At 43.2% G+C, this 16789-nt stretch overlaps 1 protein-coding gene and 1 long non-coding RNA gene across 20 annotated transcripts in view; one reads left to right on the top strand and one right to left on the bottom strand.

The window, feature by feature from the left end:
• The window catches only part of RHBDD1 (rhomboid domain containing 1), a 208775-nt gene that overhangs the window by 102192 nt on the left and 89794 nt on the right, over positions 1–16789 (bottom strand). Inside the window, exon 8 of one of the 19 annotated variants that reach the window (XM_055573627.1) lies at positions 10157–10309. The exons of 16 other annotated variants lie outside the window; for them this stretch is intronic. In XM_055573627.1, the coding sequence (XP_055429602.1) occupies positions 10215–10309 (95 nt within the window). In that variant the 3' untranslated portion in view covers positions 10157–10214. 2 more of the 19 variants (XM_055573625.1, XM_055573629.1) reach the window with 2 other exon arrangements.
• LOC129646835 (uncharacterized) lies at positions 5410–6463 on the top strand. The gene is made up of 3 exons (XR_008712192.1): positions 5410–5466; positions 5878–6008; positions 6332–6463. It is a non-coding gene; the product is annotated as an uncharacterized LOC129646835 (long non-coding RNA).

The following is a 16789-nucleotide window of genomic DNA, read 5'->3' as shown; positions in this document are numbered from 1 at the left end:
CTCACAAAGAGAAGGCCTATTTGGTATATCAGGTTCTCAAAGTCATCTCTGGTTCAGCTTCTGAGCATTACCTGGGAATCTCTTAACAAGTCAAGGGCTTACTGTGTGACAGCCTCAGTCATGTCCGACTCTGTGCGACCCCATGGAGTGCAGCCCACCAGACTCCACTGTCCAAGGAATTTTTCAGGCAAGAAAACTGTAGTGGGTTGCCAATTCCTCCTCCAGGGGATCTTCCTGACCCAAGGATTAAGCCTGTGTCTCCTGCATTGGCAGGTGGATTCTTTATCACTGAGCCACTTGGGAAGCCCAAATTCTCACACCTCATCCCCAAACCCGTTAAGTCAGGAATTTTAGAGGTGGAGCCCAGCTCTAAACACGGGAAACCATTCTGTTCAGTGTGTAAGAGAATCACCTACAGGGCCTGTTGAACTACAGACTCTTGGGTCTCACCCAAGACACATGGCTATTTTCACATTTAAATGAATTAAAATTAAGTAAACTTAAAAATACAGTGTCTTAGTTGTACTAACTACATTCCAAGCACTCAGCACATGTGGCTAGCAGCTACCATTTTGGACACAGAAGATAAAAGGCCATGTCCATCACTGTGGAAACTTCTATAAGATGGTGCTGCTCTAGAGCCACTGAGCAGGACCCTGAGGAGAAACCCCTCTATATACGGTCATGTACTACAGCGGGGAGATTAGGAATTTCCATTATTGGCCTTACACTGAAAAAGCACAAGGTGAGATGGTCCACACCAAAGGCAAATGTTACTTTGTGGTTAGGCCACTTCTCACATGGGCGATTGATTCTCTGTCGCTTAGGATGAGTAGCATCAGGAATTTATATATTTAATACTACTTAAGGCTGAGGAATCCCACAGTAGTAATGGAGCTTATGTGAGTCATCAGGGTCCTTCTCTTTACTCTTTGTTAGGGGTGGGGGATGATTAAGAAACTCAAAGCTTTTAGAAGCTCAGGGCTTTCGACTCTGGTGGAACAAGGGACAATAGCAGGGTTTGTATCACACCAGGAACTGTTCACATCCTGAAACAGCTCCTGTCAAGGCTACCACTAACCTCGGCATTGCTAAACCCACGGGTCATTTCTCAGTCCTCGTCTACCCAGGACCACCAGGGCACCTAGCACAGAAAAACGCTCTTTCCTCCTAGAAAAACTTGTCTTCGAGGATAGTGGTCCCCAACCTTTTTTGGCACCAGAGACCAGTTTCGTGGAAGGCAATTTTTTCACAGACCAGGGAAGCAGGGGGTTTGGGGGGATGATTCTGATGGCTCAGTTGGTAAAAAATCTGCCTGCAATGTGGGTTGACCTGGGTTTGATCCCTGGGTTGGGAAGATTCTCTGGAGGAGGGCATGGCAACCCACTCCAGTGTTCTTGCCTGAAGAATCCCATGGACAGAGGAGCCTGGTGGGCTACAATCCATGGCATCGCAGAGTAAGACACAATTGAGTGACTAAGCACGCACATAGCACACACAAAGTGTTAAATTTACTGTGCACTTTATTTCTATTATTATTCCCATCAGTTCCACCTCAGATCATCAAGCATTAGATCCCAGAGGCTGGGGACCGCAGCTCTAGGACCACCTGCTCTCTTTTTCTCTGTTTTTTCACCCTGCTTCACTGGTTCCTTCTTCTCACTCTCCTTTGCTGGTACCTCCTTTTCTCTTCAACCCCTTAATGTTGGAGACCCCCAAGGCTCAGTCCTTGATCTTCTCCATTGATATTCACTCCCCTGGTGATTCCATCTATGTTCACGAATTTAAATATTTACATCGTGCTGATACTTCCAGACCATACCTGTCATCTAATCTCATACTGAACCACCTACTCCACCCCCACGTGGAACTCTCATAAGCCTGTCACTCTCTCCAGGTCCAAGACTGAGCTCTATTTTTACCCCTGCAAACCTTCTCTGTGTGTTCAGGTTAATGGGAACGCCAACTTTTCAATGCCTTCAGCCAAAAATGTTATTCCCCCTTCACTTCTCTTCCTCTCATAATCACCACCACTCTGTCAGAGATGCTTCCACTCTGCCTTCAAAACATATCCAGAAGCTGACCACTCTGCACTCCTCCACGGCTACCACCAGAATCGGGGCAGTGGCCCTCCCTTGCCTGAATGACTGCAGCAGGACCCTAACTGGTCTTCCTGCTGTTCCCCTCTGCCTCTGTCTCCACTTGTGCCTCTTCCTCTGTGTCTATCTTCTTCTTGACTAACTCATCAGAACAGCTGTCACTGGGTTTCAGTTCAGTTCAGTCCCTCAGTCATGTCCGACTCTTCGAGACCCCATGGACTGCAGCACGCCAGGCCTCCCAGTCCATTGTCAACTCCCGGAGTTTACTCAAACTCATGTTCATTGGGTTTAGGTCCCAATGGACCCAATCAGGATGATATCACCTTGTTACTTTATTACATCTGCAAAGAGGCTTACTCTAAATACAGTCATATTCTGAGGCTGTGGGTGAATATATCTCTTGGGGGGGGTCACCAATCAACCCACTATGCCACCCCACAGACTATTTTCAACACAATAGCCCCAGTGACCCTTTACAAAATCAAGTTAAATTATTATGATACTCCTGTGCTCAAAACCCTCTAATGGCTCCCATCTCATCAAGAGAAAAACTGAAGGCCTTCAATGGCCTGAAAGGCCCTATGGGATCTGGCTCTTACACCTCTTTGCCCTGACCTCCTACAGTCCCGTCATAACAGTGGCCCAGACTAGTGGATGTGGATTTGAGACATATTTTGAGTTAGCATCAAGATCACCTGGTTACTGACCAATACCCAGGAGGTAACACCTGACGGGGAGCAAGCTGGGGAGGTAGAAAAGCTACCATAAATTCAGGTTTGTACATGATGCACGTGAGATGTCCTTGAGCTCATTTACCTATGATTTCAGAAAGAGATCTGGGTGGAGGAGATAAATTTGAAGTACAAATAGTAACTAAAGCTTAAGAGAAGACAAGAAAACCTAGAATAAAGTCATTAGGGAAACTGATATTCCAAGGTGGCAGGGGGTGGTGGTAGGGGTTGGGAGTATGGGGGAAGCCTGCAAAGTAGACCAAGAAAAAGGTTCAGAGCAGAGTAGCAGTGGGATAGCTGGGAGGGTGGGCATCAGGAGAACTGGAGGAAAAAGGCAGGGTTTCAAGGAGTGGATGGGTAACATTAAGTACATCTAAGGAAGAAAAGTGTCTCCAGGCCTCAGCAACATTGAGATCACTGGGGAACTTTCATTAGAGTAAGGGGGGGCGGCGGGCAGCAGCACGACTGAAGAAGTGGAGGGAAGATCCAGAGTGAAAGTGAAGACTTTGGAGACTGTAAATGGAAAGGAAAGGTGGTGAATAAAAGTCAGTCGAGTTGTTGACCTGTCTCCTCCTCTTTGGGATGAGGGAGGAAAGAGACTTGAGTAGGCTGACATGTTGATAGGAAGGATCTGGTAGACTCAAAAGCTGAAGGCAGAATGGACAGAGGGTTAATCAGTAACAACAGATTTTCCTGAGCAGAGAAGACAGGTGAACGACTAGCTTTTGAGAATAGGAAAGAGCCCTCCCTGCCCAGCTGTCAGGAGGAACAAGTGTGGGAGTGGATGCAGGTAGGTTTGTAGTTTTCATGATGGGATGCCGAAGGTGTTACCTATAGGTGGATTCTATTTTCTCTGGGAGGTCGAGGACAGGGTAGATGTTGATGTCATTTATAACAGGCTCAGTCTGCTCTGTTGGGTCACATTCTCCAGTCGAGCTCAGCTGCCAGATGCTGGGTCCCAGATGCCCCGTGGCTGGGCTCATTGAAGTCTGAGGATTTTTGCATATAGGTGGACGAAGGGCTGAGCAGCAAGGGCATTAATGTATTTGTAAGAGAGTAACAAAGGACTGGACATCTAAGCACTGGATGGAGGCAAGACAAGAAGGGAGCAATTCATAAACTTGAAAACAAAGAACACCTGCAGCTGAGTATCCTTAACTTTAAGGTCATCTTAAAGTGGTCAGAACTCTAAATGTTAAAATTCACGAAAGCTAAGAGCCCAGTGTATCTAACACAAGCAGCAAAGGATTTTAGATACAACTACTCTACTATTAATACTAAACACTACTGTACTTACAATCCAAGAGAACCAGAGGGAACTTGATACTGAAGAAGGTACTGAAATTCAAGGAACATCATTCCATCTGAATTTTATATTACCAAATTGTTTTTAAGTGATGTGCTTTATTGATTTTGCTACAACTGCTTCTATGTAAGCATCCTATACACAAGTTTACCTGATTCTTTTTTCATCTAAACTTACACTCTGGTGCAGTGGTTCTCAACCAATTTAGCCCACCTAGGGAACAATGGCAGTGTCTGGAGATATTTTTGGCCATCACAACTGGGAGGAAGGATGCACAAGCATGGAGTGGGTAAGAAGTCAGATGCTACTCAACACCCCATGGTGCACAGGATGGCCCCACCCCCACTGCAACAAGGAATTATCCAGCCCCAAAGGTGGTGCAGTGGTAAAGAACCCGCCTGCCAAAGCAGGAGACACAGGAGATGCAAGTTCGATTGCTGGGCTGGGAAGATCCCCTGGAGAAGGGAAAGGCTACCCACTCCAGTATCCTGGACTGGAGAATTCCATGGACTGTATAGTTCATGGGGTCACAAAGAGTCAGACATGATTGACTGACTTACACTTTCACAAAGTGGTACAGTGGAAAAGAAGTGAAGTCGCTCAGTCATGTCCGACTCTGCAACCCCATGGACTGTAGCCTACCAGGCTCCTCCATCCAAGGGATTTTCCAGGCAAGAGTACTGGAGTGGGGTGCCATTTCCTTCTCCAGGACTGAGCAACTTACACTTTCACAAAGTGGTACAGTGGAAAAGAACCCGCCTGCCAATGCAAGAGACACAGGAGATGCGAGTTGGATCTCTGGGTCAGGAAGATCCCCTGGAGGGGGAAATGGCAATCCATTCTAATAATCTTGCCTGGGAAATCCCATGGGCATGGACAGAGGAGCCTGGGAGGTTACAGTCCACAGGGTCACAAAGAGTCAGACGTGACTGAGCACACACATGCGCACGCACACACACAGAAGAGGTCAATAGAGCTCAGTTATAAAAACCCTGTTTTAGAACAGACGTCCTTGTTTGAAAAGTAGGCTATTTACATCAGAGAGAGGAGGGCTCAACTTTGGATCCAGGTAACAAGTTGTCTTCAAATTTTCTGTACCATGAGCATATGAACAGCCTAAATAAAACTACCTTACTTTTTAGAAAAACACTGAAATATGAGTTCACAAAACCTTGTAGATGTAGATACGTAAGAAAGGATGTGGATGCTCTTGATGACTTCCTCTCTCCCTCCCTCCTTCCTTGCCTGGCTTTTCCCATTCTGTTTGTTTCTCTGCAGAAGGAGCTCTGTTCTTCGCCATTTCTGCACACCAGACCGTTATGTTCCAATGGTAAATTAATTTTGACAAAATTCCTTTACGAGTGGTAAATGTAAAAGTCTGAAGAATTTAGTCAGCTGGCCTTTTGCCCATATACAGAAATGATTAAAGACTAGACTGCAATTAAATTCTGAGCAGAGTGACATAATTAGCAAATTTATGAATGGGTCTTCTTTTCACAGTTCTACTGTCAGGACTAATTACTTGTATTAATTAGAACTGTCAACACATGAATATGCTTGTTGAAGCCGCTTCCTATGGTAAAATATGAGACTGGTAAATATCAAGACGCTTGGAAAGATGCAAAGACTTTCATTTATTAGCAACTCTAAATGATATAGAATCACTGCCCGCACAATGAGCCTTGGGGATTGTAAATAGATTCCCAGTTAATGAATTCACTATTTGTTCTTCCTTGCTTAGGCGTTAGTCTTGGTTTAGCCTTTGGATGAAATAGTCAACATATCACTACTTCAGAAGGACTGTAGCAAGGATAAGGAAAAGAATTCTGCAAGTTTACTGGAAAAGCAGAAAGAATAGCTGGGATGGTTAAGGTGAGGAGAATTGCTGTCTTTTCATTGATTAGTCTGAGACTATACCCTAAAACAAGTGTTAAGAACTGCTTAAGTGAAAGGGGAAGGACAGCTGGGGGCTTTAGGAACCAGAGTTTGAGACCCAGTTTACACTCTGTGACCTTGTGTAAGTGGACAGGTTACTGAGCCCCTCTGTGCCTTGGTTTTCTCACCTGAAAAATGGGAGCATCAATAGGACTTCCAGAAAGTTACAGTGAACCTTAATTCAGTTAATACATAGAAAGAGCTTAGAGCGGCACCCAGCTCAAGGTATGTGCTGGCTGATTGTTGTTCTGTTGTTTCAGTTGCTAGGTTGTGTCTGACTCTCCTGCAACCCCATGGACTACAGCCCACCAGGCTCATCTGTCCATGGGATTCTCCAGGCAAGAATACTGGAGTGGGTTGCCATTTCCTTCTCCAGGGGATCTTCCCAAGCCAAGGATAGAACCCTCATTCTTGCACTGGCAGACAGGTTCTTTACCACTGAGCCACCTGGGAGGCTTTGGATGGCAGTAGAGACAGAATTTCACACTCCGAGAAGAGATCCTTGGAACAGGATGCAGTGCTTTGGAATCAGAACTAAGCCCTAATACGTTTAATATATAAGCCTCAACTGTGCCCTGCCTCATGAGTTCTTGTACAAAGTAAATTTTTAAAAATGCATGTAATGTCCTTGCTGGGCCTGGTACATACAAGGGGGCTTGCTAAATATTAGTGCTTCAGCATTCATTACCATTATCATCTTCTTTGGAGATATCTCCAGGATGGCTTGAAATGAATGCCAAAAGATAAATGTTAGCCAGTGGCCTGAGATGAGTGGAGACAGCACGTGTGAAAGAGGAGGCGCTCTCCCAGGGCCTTCTCTGGGCAGGGGAGGGGGGCGGGTGCTCATCCCAGGACTCAGGCGGCTGTCACCACGGCCCCGAGAGGAGGGTCTAACAACCAGCCACAGAATCCCCATAAATCCCCTAATTACCTTGTTCGCTGGTGAAGGAGAGACAGCTGGGGCTCCAACTGGGGCCTGACTGGCTGTGAAGCCCACACTGTGTGGAGGCGTGAAAGGCAGGCTGCAACGGGCTTCCTCACAGACTGAGGCGGAGACAGACTCTCCGCTCTTCCTATCTTTTCCCTGTTTCCCTGCTTTACATATTTTTTAAAACAAAGTCATCATTATGGTTGCCTGGGGGAAACGGAGGGAGGTGTACACATTGCTATATTTAAAACGGATAACCAACAAGCAGCTACCATATAGCACAGGGAACGCTGCTCCATGTTACGTGGCAGCCTGGATGGGAGGAGGGTTTGGGGGAGAACGGATACATGTATATGTATGGCTGAGTCCCTTCATTGTTCACCTGAAACTATCAGAGCAGTGTTAATCAGCTATACCCCAATATAAAATAAAAAGTTCAAAGGAAAAAACCAAATTCTTGATAGACAAAGCTTCGGCTGTCTAGCTGAACTGTATCTGATAACTACCATAAAATAACTACCATAAGACAATTTTAAATTAAGTTGGGTTAATCAACTTTCTGATCCTCTTGAGTACCAACTTGGGCAAGGGGGCTCAAAACTGAGAATTATTCTCGCTTTATGCTGTTTTGAAAGGTCCTTCCAAAGAGGCACATTTCTGACTGTGTGATGATGGCCTAACACATGGATGCTGATGGGAGTGTTTAGGGAATGAATGAGAAGCATTTGCTGGAGTCCCCCCTCAATTCAAAGAGCTAATGTTTGGCATTTAGCAAAATGTCAATACTAGGGCTGATTTCAACTGAAAATCCAATTGTGTACAAAGGTTATAAAATTAGACTAAGAAAATATAAGTTGACTCCTAATTTTGTCTTAAAAATCATTTGATACTTAATCAATTAATTAAAGATTAATCTAGCCAAAAATTCACAGTATCAAGACACTCAATGCATAAGAAGAAAATCTAGTTGGAGGATGTTCTGGATCCATCCACAAGAAAGCTCAGTTAAATACAAGATGTGAGAAAACCCACCGGAGTTCCCAACGTCATGTTAGAAAGCAAGCTGATGTGAGCTGGTCGATGGAACTTGTTAAAATTTATTTTAAAGGATAGATCCTTGCCTATCTGCTCTAGTTGCTCAATCAATAGACACGTCTCAAAGCAAAGGCAGGCACCAAAGGATCTTACTGACAACCCTCTAAGGTAGAGGGGGCTATGTATTGGGTTGGCCCAAAAGTTCATTTGGGTTTTTTCCATAACAGCTTATGAAAAACCCAAACAATTTTTTTGGCCAACCCTGTAGTTGTAATGGTGAGAATGTGTATTATTACTCTGAATAATCCCGTTCATTTTTCTGATCATATATTATGCTTAAAACTGAACTTGGGGGGATACGGTAAAAAACAGCTCTGAACAGGGAGTATGATTCTGCAGACTCCAGGGCGAGCTCAGGGATGGTCAAGCCATGTGGCTCCAGCCAATACCCTCTCTTTCTAGGGTGCACTGTGCCAAGGGGGTTAGGACCAAGGTGGTGAGTGCTAAGGCTCTTACAGAGTTACTATAATCCAAGGAATAACTAACTATATTATTACAAACGAACTCTGTGGAATTCTTATAAGGCCAAACTGCTGCCACAGAGCTCTTAGACTAACATTTTTTTGCGGTTTCTGAAAGTGTCAGCTGAGCTCTCCTCAAATGGCAGAGTCGTGCCCGTCAGGTTATAATAGTCTCTAATTGGTGCTCTTGTGAATTGCAAATTTCCTAATCACTAAAAGGCCTGGAAAAGAATCTCATGCCTCTGTAATAAGAAACATGTTAAAAGGCAAAATAATTTAAAAAGAAAACACACTATGAGCAATAATCATTAAAATGTGCTGCTTTATGTTTATGTCAACATTCCTCATTAATAAAGGCAAGACTAAAAAACAGAATAAATGAAAAACAAACATGCTCTTCTACAGTTTCTTAATTGTATGATTTCCAGTAAGAACTAGTATGTGATGTAAGTTGGTCTTAATGATTTCCTTTCTCATCATGTAAACCTAAGAGGAAACCATTTACGACTCGCTCGCTCTCCTTCTCTCCATCAATCCATCCCATTCCTAAATATTCCCGACCATCAGTCACCCTTCTCTCTGATTAACAACAGGTTAACTCAGACAACGGCTGTTTCTGTTGATTCCTTCTTAGTTCCCTCCTCCTAACCTTCTCTCTCTCTCTCTTCCACTTGACTAAGTTTCCTGCAGGCAGAAACTTTGGTTTTAATCTTCATTTTAGGGGAAGAGGGTGTGGCTACCTTGCTCATTCCTGGCACAATATGGGTTTTCCATATATTCTAAAAATTACATAGAATTTAGAAATCTAGGTAACTACTAAATGGATGGTACTATTTGTACTTTCAATTAAAAAAATTTTTTTTTTAAAAAAAGGTACCCTCTGTCGTCTTCTACAGCTAAAGAGTGATATAGAGATAAATGGAAACGTCTCTCCTTTGTCCTCAAGGAGCTCCCCACGTGAAGGCCTGCACGCATCGCAGGATGCTCATAACGCAACCCTAGTGCCTGCGCCCACATGGCTGTCTCGGTGTACACACCCTCACCCCTGCCCTACTGGCTGTGCACTCCCGCTTATTTGGGGGTCCAGGCACCGATAATTTTTAAAAGCTCCTCAGATGATTCTGACCGGCAGCCAGGATTGAAAACCACCAAAATCTCTGAAACATCGTCTCGAGTTACTCAGTAACAGTACACTTGACCTTCCTTGTCTCATAGGCCTTAGATGGACCCATAGTCCTGCTGGACACCAATGGTGATTCTCTTTTTTCCGGAAATCAAGTGTGGTCACAAATGCATTTAATTCTCCTTGATGTCAGTGAGCTGTGCCTTTCATAAAGTTCTCCATGTAATATCGTCTTTTCTAACTTTCCACTAAAGTGGAAGATTCTGCCTATAGTTGGCTGAGTGTTAGCTGTGGGCTGGAAAATATCTGGGGATTTTATATTCCCTCCACTTTCACACGTCTCCATTGAAGGTTCTGGAAACACTCAACCATGAAATGTGTAGTAGAAATTCCCATAGGAAAGTTAACATTGACCAAGAAGACATTTAAAAACCTCTATTTGGAAAACTTAATTTGAAACTTTTTAATAATTTTTTTAAATTTTTATTTATTTTAATTTTTGGCTGCTGGGTCTTCATCACTGCTCGGGCTTTTCTCTAGCTGCAGCGTGCAGGCATTTCATTGTGGTAGCTTCTCTTGTTGCACAGCATGGGCTCTAGGGCACGCAGGCTCAGCAGTCTTGGTTCCCAGCCTTTAGAGCACAGGTTCAGTAGTTAATGGCACATGAACTTAGTGCTCTGTGGCATGTGGGATCTTCCTGGATCATGGATTGAATCCGTGTCTCCTGCATTGGCAGGTGAACTCTTTACCACTAAGCCACCAGGGAAGCCTGAAAGTTTTTGATGAATATTTTACAGAAAACTCTAGCTCATTATAATTTTTAATTTCATTCCTATGAGTATGAATACCAAGAAAAAGTTCATTAAGCCAGTAAAATACTAGTAGCATTTAGAATACTATTAATTATATTAATTATCAAGTAAAATAATATGATGATGACCCCAGCAATACAATATGAAAGGCAAAACAATGTAATGATTAAGTAAATAGACTCTAGAACCAAGACTCCTTGGGCTCCAATCTCTGCTCTATGACCTAGTAGCTATGGGACCTCAGTTTGCCTCCCTTCAGCTTAGTCTCCTCTTCTCTGAAATGGGTAAATGGTAACACTTCATTTGCAGTTGTTGGACTGAGTGAACACACATGTACACACACACTCACATATATATGCAAGCATATGTCACTAAATAATGGTGCCTGGCGTGCTGGAACTCAAACTCCATCTCTCTCCTGTAACCCACACATGGCAAAGTGAGCTTAAAACCCAGATTTCATCTTATTGCTACCCCCGCACTTGAGTCTCAATGGTTTCCCTTGTATCCAAGGTCAAGTGCAAAACCCTTAAACACAACATATTGGGTCTCTGACAACCTGATTCTCACCCATTTGCCACTCTGGTCCGCACAATGAAAAATCTATTGCTGCTACAACCACTGTAGTACCTACAATGGGCCGCCCTCTGATCTCGGGGTCTTTCCCCATGGTCCCCTCTCTGCTTTGGTCACACCCTTCCCTAACCTCTCATCACATTCAGGGGAAAATCAAAATCCTTAGATGGTCCATGGTCTGGAGCCCACTAATTCAAATTTAGGATTGATACCTTGATTGGCTCAAACTTTAGATATGATACATGTATTCACATGAGAAAGCATGCTCACCCCCTAAATATTTGTCTGCCAGTCTTTAGGACAATCAAGGTGAAAGCAGTTGTTATGATATCATTACATCCTCTCAGGAGGAAAACCTGTGAACCCTGAGTAAATAGGACCCCGTCTGTATACCTCTCTTCCGTCTGCTGTAGGTGCAGTTTTTATTTTCATGTTAAACTGTCTATTCATGTAACTAAAACAGCAGAGAAAGACACTCTTCTGAGAAAATACAAGTCTGGGTGTTTTTAAGGACAGTGCTCATTTGATCTCATTATTCTACCAGTTAATTGACAGGAAAGACTGTCCTAATAGCTCATTAACTCTGAAGATGTCCCCCTTATCTGGTGTCAAGGTCTGAGATACAGAGTGCACAGCAGCTGTACGACTGCTGCTGCTTTAAGAGGACAAAGCATTAGGTTCGCACAGTAGAAAAACAGCAGATGTTTTGATTTGGGTTTCAAACAATCCTATCTACACTATGGCAGAATTTGGTGGTGAGTTATTTTCCCCTCAGGCTAATAAGATGAACCACATGGCTGGTTAAACATTATTTTCTGGGGCCACAAGGTTTTTTCACAGCCACCGCTTATGGAAATAATTCTTGGTTAGATTATAATCTGCCAAAATGGTAACTGGTTTGAAAGGCTCTCTGAGAAAGCACTCCTTGCCGCTCTTTCCCTTCTATGCATCCTTGTCCCTTACATGCAGGACTGTCTGCTCCTGCAATAATGAGCCAAAGTGTGAGAGAAACAAGCCATCAACACGGGCACTGCTCAGTGACTACTCAGATCCCTTCCTCAAAGCATACAGTGAAATTATGCCATTTGCACCAACACAGATGGACCGAGAGATTGTCATACTGACTGAAGTTTAAGTCAGACAGAGAAGGAGAAATATCTTATGGCATTCCTTATATGTGGAATCTAAAAAGAAATGCTACAAATAAACTTACAAAACAGAGAGAGATTCACTGACTTAGAGAACGGATTTATGGTTGCCAGAGCGGGAGGGATAGGGAGTTTGGGGTGAGCATGTACACACTGCTATATTTAGAATGGATAACCAGTAAGGACCTACTGTATAGCACATGGAACTCTGCTCAATGTTACATGCCAGCCTGGATGGGAGGGGAGTTTGAAAGAGAATGGATCCATGTACATGTATGGCTAAGTCCCTTCGCTGTTAACCTGAAACTATCACAACATTGTTAATCAGTGACACCCCAATACAAAATAAAAAGTTTAAAATTAAAATTAAAAAAAGAAAGAAATCCTGAATTCCAGAAAACAGCTACGCCCATAAACCAAGAAACACTGTCTTCATGCCTTCCTGATGCATAAAACATTAAAATGATAATAATTAGCAAATAATTAGGGCTGCCGAGGGGGTAAGAAAACATTGTCATAACCTGACAAGTGTCACAGTGTCAAAGCTATGCTCAAAATGGTTCTCGCTGGGCCTGAGTGATCTGAGGCAGGGGCTCATTTTCCTCCTCACCCCCACATGTCTCACTAAAAAGCATCTTCCACACAATGGTGAATTACCTGGGGCTTAAAGTTTATCTCTGTCACAGCACAGTGTGCCAAAAGAAGGGCCTGCTAACCCCCAGAGACACAGCTCATTTAAAGTTATAATGAAGACAGCAGGTGTTCCATACAGATGTCACTTCTTTCTAGAAGACACTGATTAAACACTTTATCTCCCTTAATGTCGGTAGGCTAGGCTACATTTTATTTCGGCATCACCCCGAGCTCCTTTCAGTCTCACTGAGCTGAAAATTACAAACTACTGGTTTTGGGTTGTTCTGTAGGGATTTGTAGGGAATCCTGAACACTATGATCCGAGAGGCAACACCCACTGTTTCCTAGAAACACAAAAAGTGTATTTTGCAATACAAAAATTCTCTTCCACAGAAAGCATGCCAGACTCCTCCTTTCCTTGGCGACCCAAACTTCTGAGTGCCAGTCACTAGACACCTTCCACTGAGGTGATGCACAACTGATCTGAAAAAAAATATGCTTGGTAAAATGTGCGCAGCTTTAACTTTTGTAAACTGTAAAGTCAGATGGCAACACGTGGTGCTGTGGCTCCGGAAGGCTTCAATGAGACAGGATCCAGTGTGTTCTGGATCCCTTAATTTACAGGGCAACAATGGAGAAACAGACATAGAGAATGGATTTATGGACATGGGGAGAGGGAAGGAGAGGGTGAGATGTATGGAAAGAGTAACATGGAAACTTACATTACCATATGTAACATAGACAGCCAACGGGAATTTGCTGTATGGCTCAGGAAACTCAAACAGGGTCTCGGTATCAACCTAGAGGGGTGGGATGGGGAGGGAGATGGGAGGGAGGTTCAAAAGGGAGGGGATATATGTATACCTATGGCTGATTCATGTTGAGGTTTGACAGAAAACAGCAAAATTCTGTAAAGCAATTATCCTTCAATAAAAAAAATTAATTAAAGAAAAAAAAAAGAAATCACTGAAGCAGCCAGGGAGAGCTAGCTACTGGTAACTGAAGCCACTGTTCTTCCTGCCCAGAGTATGTGGATACTTTCAGCCTGGAAGGATTGAAGGATAGATAAGAAAAGAAAGAAGGAAATGAGCAAAAAGGAAAACTAGAGAGATCCTAGTTTGGATATCAGCTCTGCACCATCTCCCTCATCACTCTGATGGAGTAAGTAGCCCACAGAGGCTGGAGGTGAAGGCGTGAGGTGGAGTTTTCTCTGCATTCCTCTACAAAAAACAGCCTGATGCCTTTAACAGAGTGGGACTGTGGATAACATCAAAGAAGAGGAAGGCCAATACTGCCTATTTTTAGCAATGTGTAGATTTTCATAAAAGTTCTACGTGATTTTGCAGACATTTGAGAGAATGGCATGAAGTCAAAACAAGAAAGTAAGTCACCATAATCTTATTCCCAAGAAATAGGATGAGTGGCATTTTGCTAAATATTATTCCAATCTTTTTTATAGTACATTTAGTAGGTCTTACAAAAATAGATGTGTCTCTACTAAGAATACTGCTATATCCTGCTCATTTGACTCACTGTGAACCTGCTTCTCTTTTTAGTGGCTGAGTATTATTCTGGATCATGATTTATTTCACCTACTTCTCCTTTTGGGGCATGATTAGGCCATTTGCGATTTTTCTAAAGCAGATGATTACAATGTAATTTTAATCAGCTTAATATTTATAGTAATCTTAATAACGCTGCACAATTTTGGTCCTGTGTTACAACAAAAGTAGATTTAAATAACACAGATGTGACACAGGAAGACTGCTGGTCCCTAATTGAGATTCACGAAGATATATAAATACATATTATGCATGACTCTCACATCTGGCTCTCCATAACAAAGTACAACAGAATTATAAATAGTTTTGAATCCTTGGAGAACTGCCATGTGATGAAACTAGACCACTTTGAAAGCTATTTGTGATTCTGTAATAAATGGAAACCAACATATGACTCTTGATTTTTCTCACTAGCAAAACAACACAACAAAATGGATGAACACGTGCAACTCCAAGTGAGATTCAAGAGGCTGAGTAAAAAGACAGTGAAAATTCTCACATGAATGATTCCTATTAACAAGAAGCTAGCTAGCTGCTGCTTAGTCGCTCAGCTGTGTCCGACTCTTTATGACCCCACGGACTGCAGCCCTCCAGGCTCCTCTGTTCATGGGGATTCTCCAGGCAAGAAGACTGGAGTAGGTTACCATACCCTCTCCTCCAGGGGATCTTCCCAACCAAGGGATCGAACCCAAGTCTCTTGCACTGCAGGTGAATTCTTTACCGCCTAAGCCACCAGGGAAGCCCAGCAAGAAACTAGAAGAGTGTGTAAAATGTTGCTGTTTTTGTCTTGTGCTCAGTTGCTAAGTCGTGTCTGACTCTTTGTGATTCCATGGAACTGTAGCCTGCCAGGCTCCTCTGTTCATGGGATTTTCCAGGCAAGAATACTGGAGTGGGCTGCCATTTCCTCTTCCAGGGGATCTTCCCAACCTAGGGATCGAACTGTCTCCTTTATCTCCTGCATTGGCAGATGGTAGCTCAATGTAAAATTCTGATGTCTTAAGGCAAACTTAGTGCAAGCGCATTTATTCCTTTTTGTTATGAATCTTTTTCTAAAAAGAAAGCCATAGAAGAAAAATTGAGTCCTATTTAAAGGAACAGTGCAAATATCAATTCAAATGACATTAATTGAGCCCATGGTAAACACAATATTTTCAAATTCACATGCTATAGTTTTTGGTAGAAATAAATGACTGCCCAGAAGATTATTTATGACTGTCTATAGGAAGCACATTTTTTGGTGTGTGTTCTATTAGATACCTAATATGCAAGTTTCTTGCCATAAGAAGGGCATTCTTCTCTTATATAAACTATTGATTTCACAATTTTAAATTAATGTCAGGATTTCTTTTGCTTAAAATAAAAATCAACCAAAGAACAAGGCCAATGATGTGAGGACAACAGTAAGAGAAATGTCACTGTCATTCTATAAATGATACTATCTTTTTCAATTTAGCTGAGACTGTTCTATCATGACCATGCCTACCTAAGAGTTTTCAGTGTTCTCATGTCAGGATGATTGCAATGGCCAATCCACCTCCAAGAACACAAACATAATTCCAGCTCAGCCATGCGGGCTGACTATGTGGAGGGCTACAGAGAGATTCATGCTGGACTCTTCCGTATCTGAAAATTCACAGCAGCCCACAAGTGCTTTTTCTGAAGAGGCTGTGTTGGACAACGTAGAAAGTGCCCCGGCAAGGAATAGAGGAGTCTGGCCTTCTCATCTGTTGTCTGCCACTCAGCATGTGACCCTGGGCCTGGCAATTAACTTCTCTGTGGTCTGTTTCCCAATCTAAAGCAATGATTACAATGACAAATGCTTATTTCATAGGGTTCTGTGTGGGGATGTGAACCTTCCTGGCACAGAATCATTAATGCTCATGGACCTGGGGAAAAAATCACCGAAACATGTACAGAGGTTTCTTCTGGGTGCCTACCTTATGGGTAGCTGCAAGGATTCAATGTGAGTGGTTTTAATGTGGGTGATGGAGTTATGAACTATTTTTTGTCTTTTCTTTTTGGTGATTTGTATTTTCCACAGTTAATATATTCTTTTCTAACCAGCATGACAACATTTGTCCAAATCCTAGAAGACCATAATAACTGAACTGAGGTACTCATCACCACCTGCCTCAGGCCCTCAGCAACACCCACCCTGGGACATCTGGAATTCAGGTAGGACTTTGGGAGAAAGCTGGGAGTCCCTTTGCAGGCAGCCCAGAAGACAGATGTGGAAGCTAATTCAAGGCTCAGCTCTGCTCCCACCTGGATTCATAGGAGCACGAGGAAATGTGGATTCAATCTCGCACCTTCCAGGAAGGTTCTGACTCCCAAGATCCTCATGCCTGGGGAAGCCGACCTACATCACACCGGCATCCCC

Source organism: Bubalus kerabau, chromosome 3 (genome assembly GCF_029407905.1).
Source record: "Bubalus kerabau isolate K-KA32 ecotype Philippines breed swamp buffalo chromosome 3, PCC_UOA_SB_1v2, whole genome shotgun sequence".
Lineage (NCBI taxonomy): Eukaryota > Metazoa > Chordata > Mammalia > Artiodactyla > Bovidae > Bubalus > Bubalus kerabau.
Note: the sequence above shows the minus strand (reverse complement) of the source record. Positions and strands in the feature narration are given on the sequence as shown.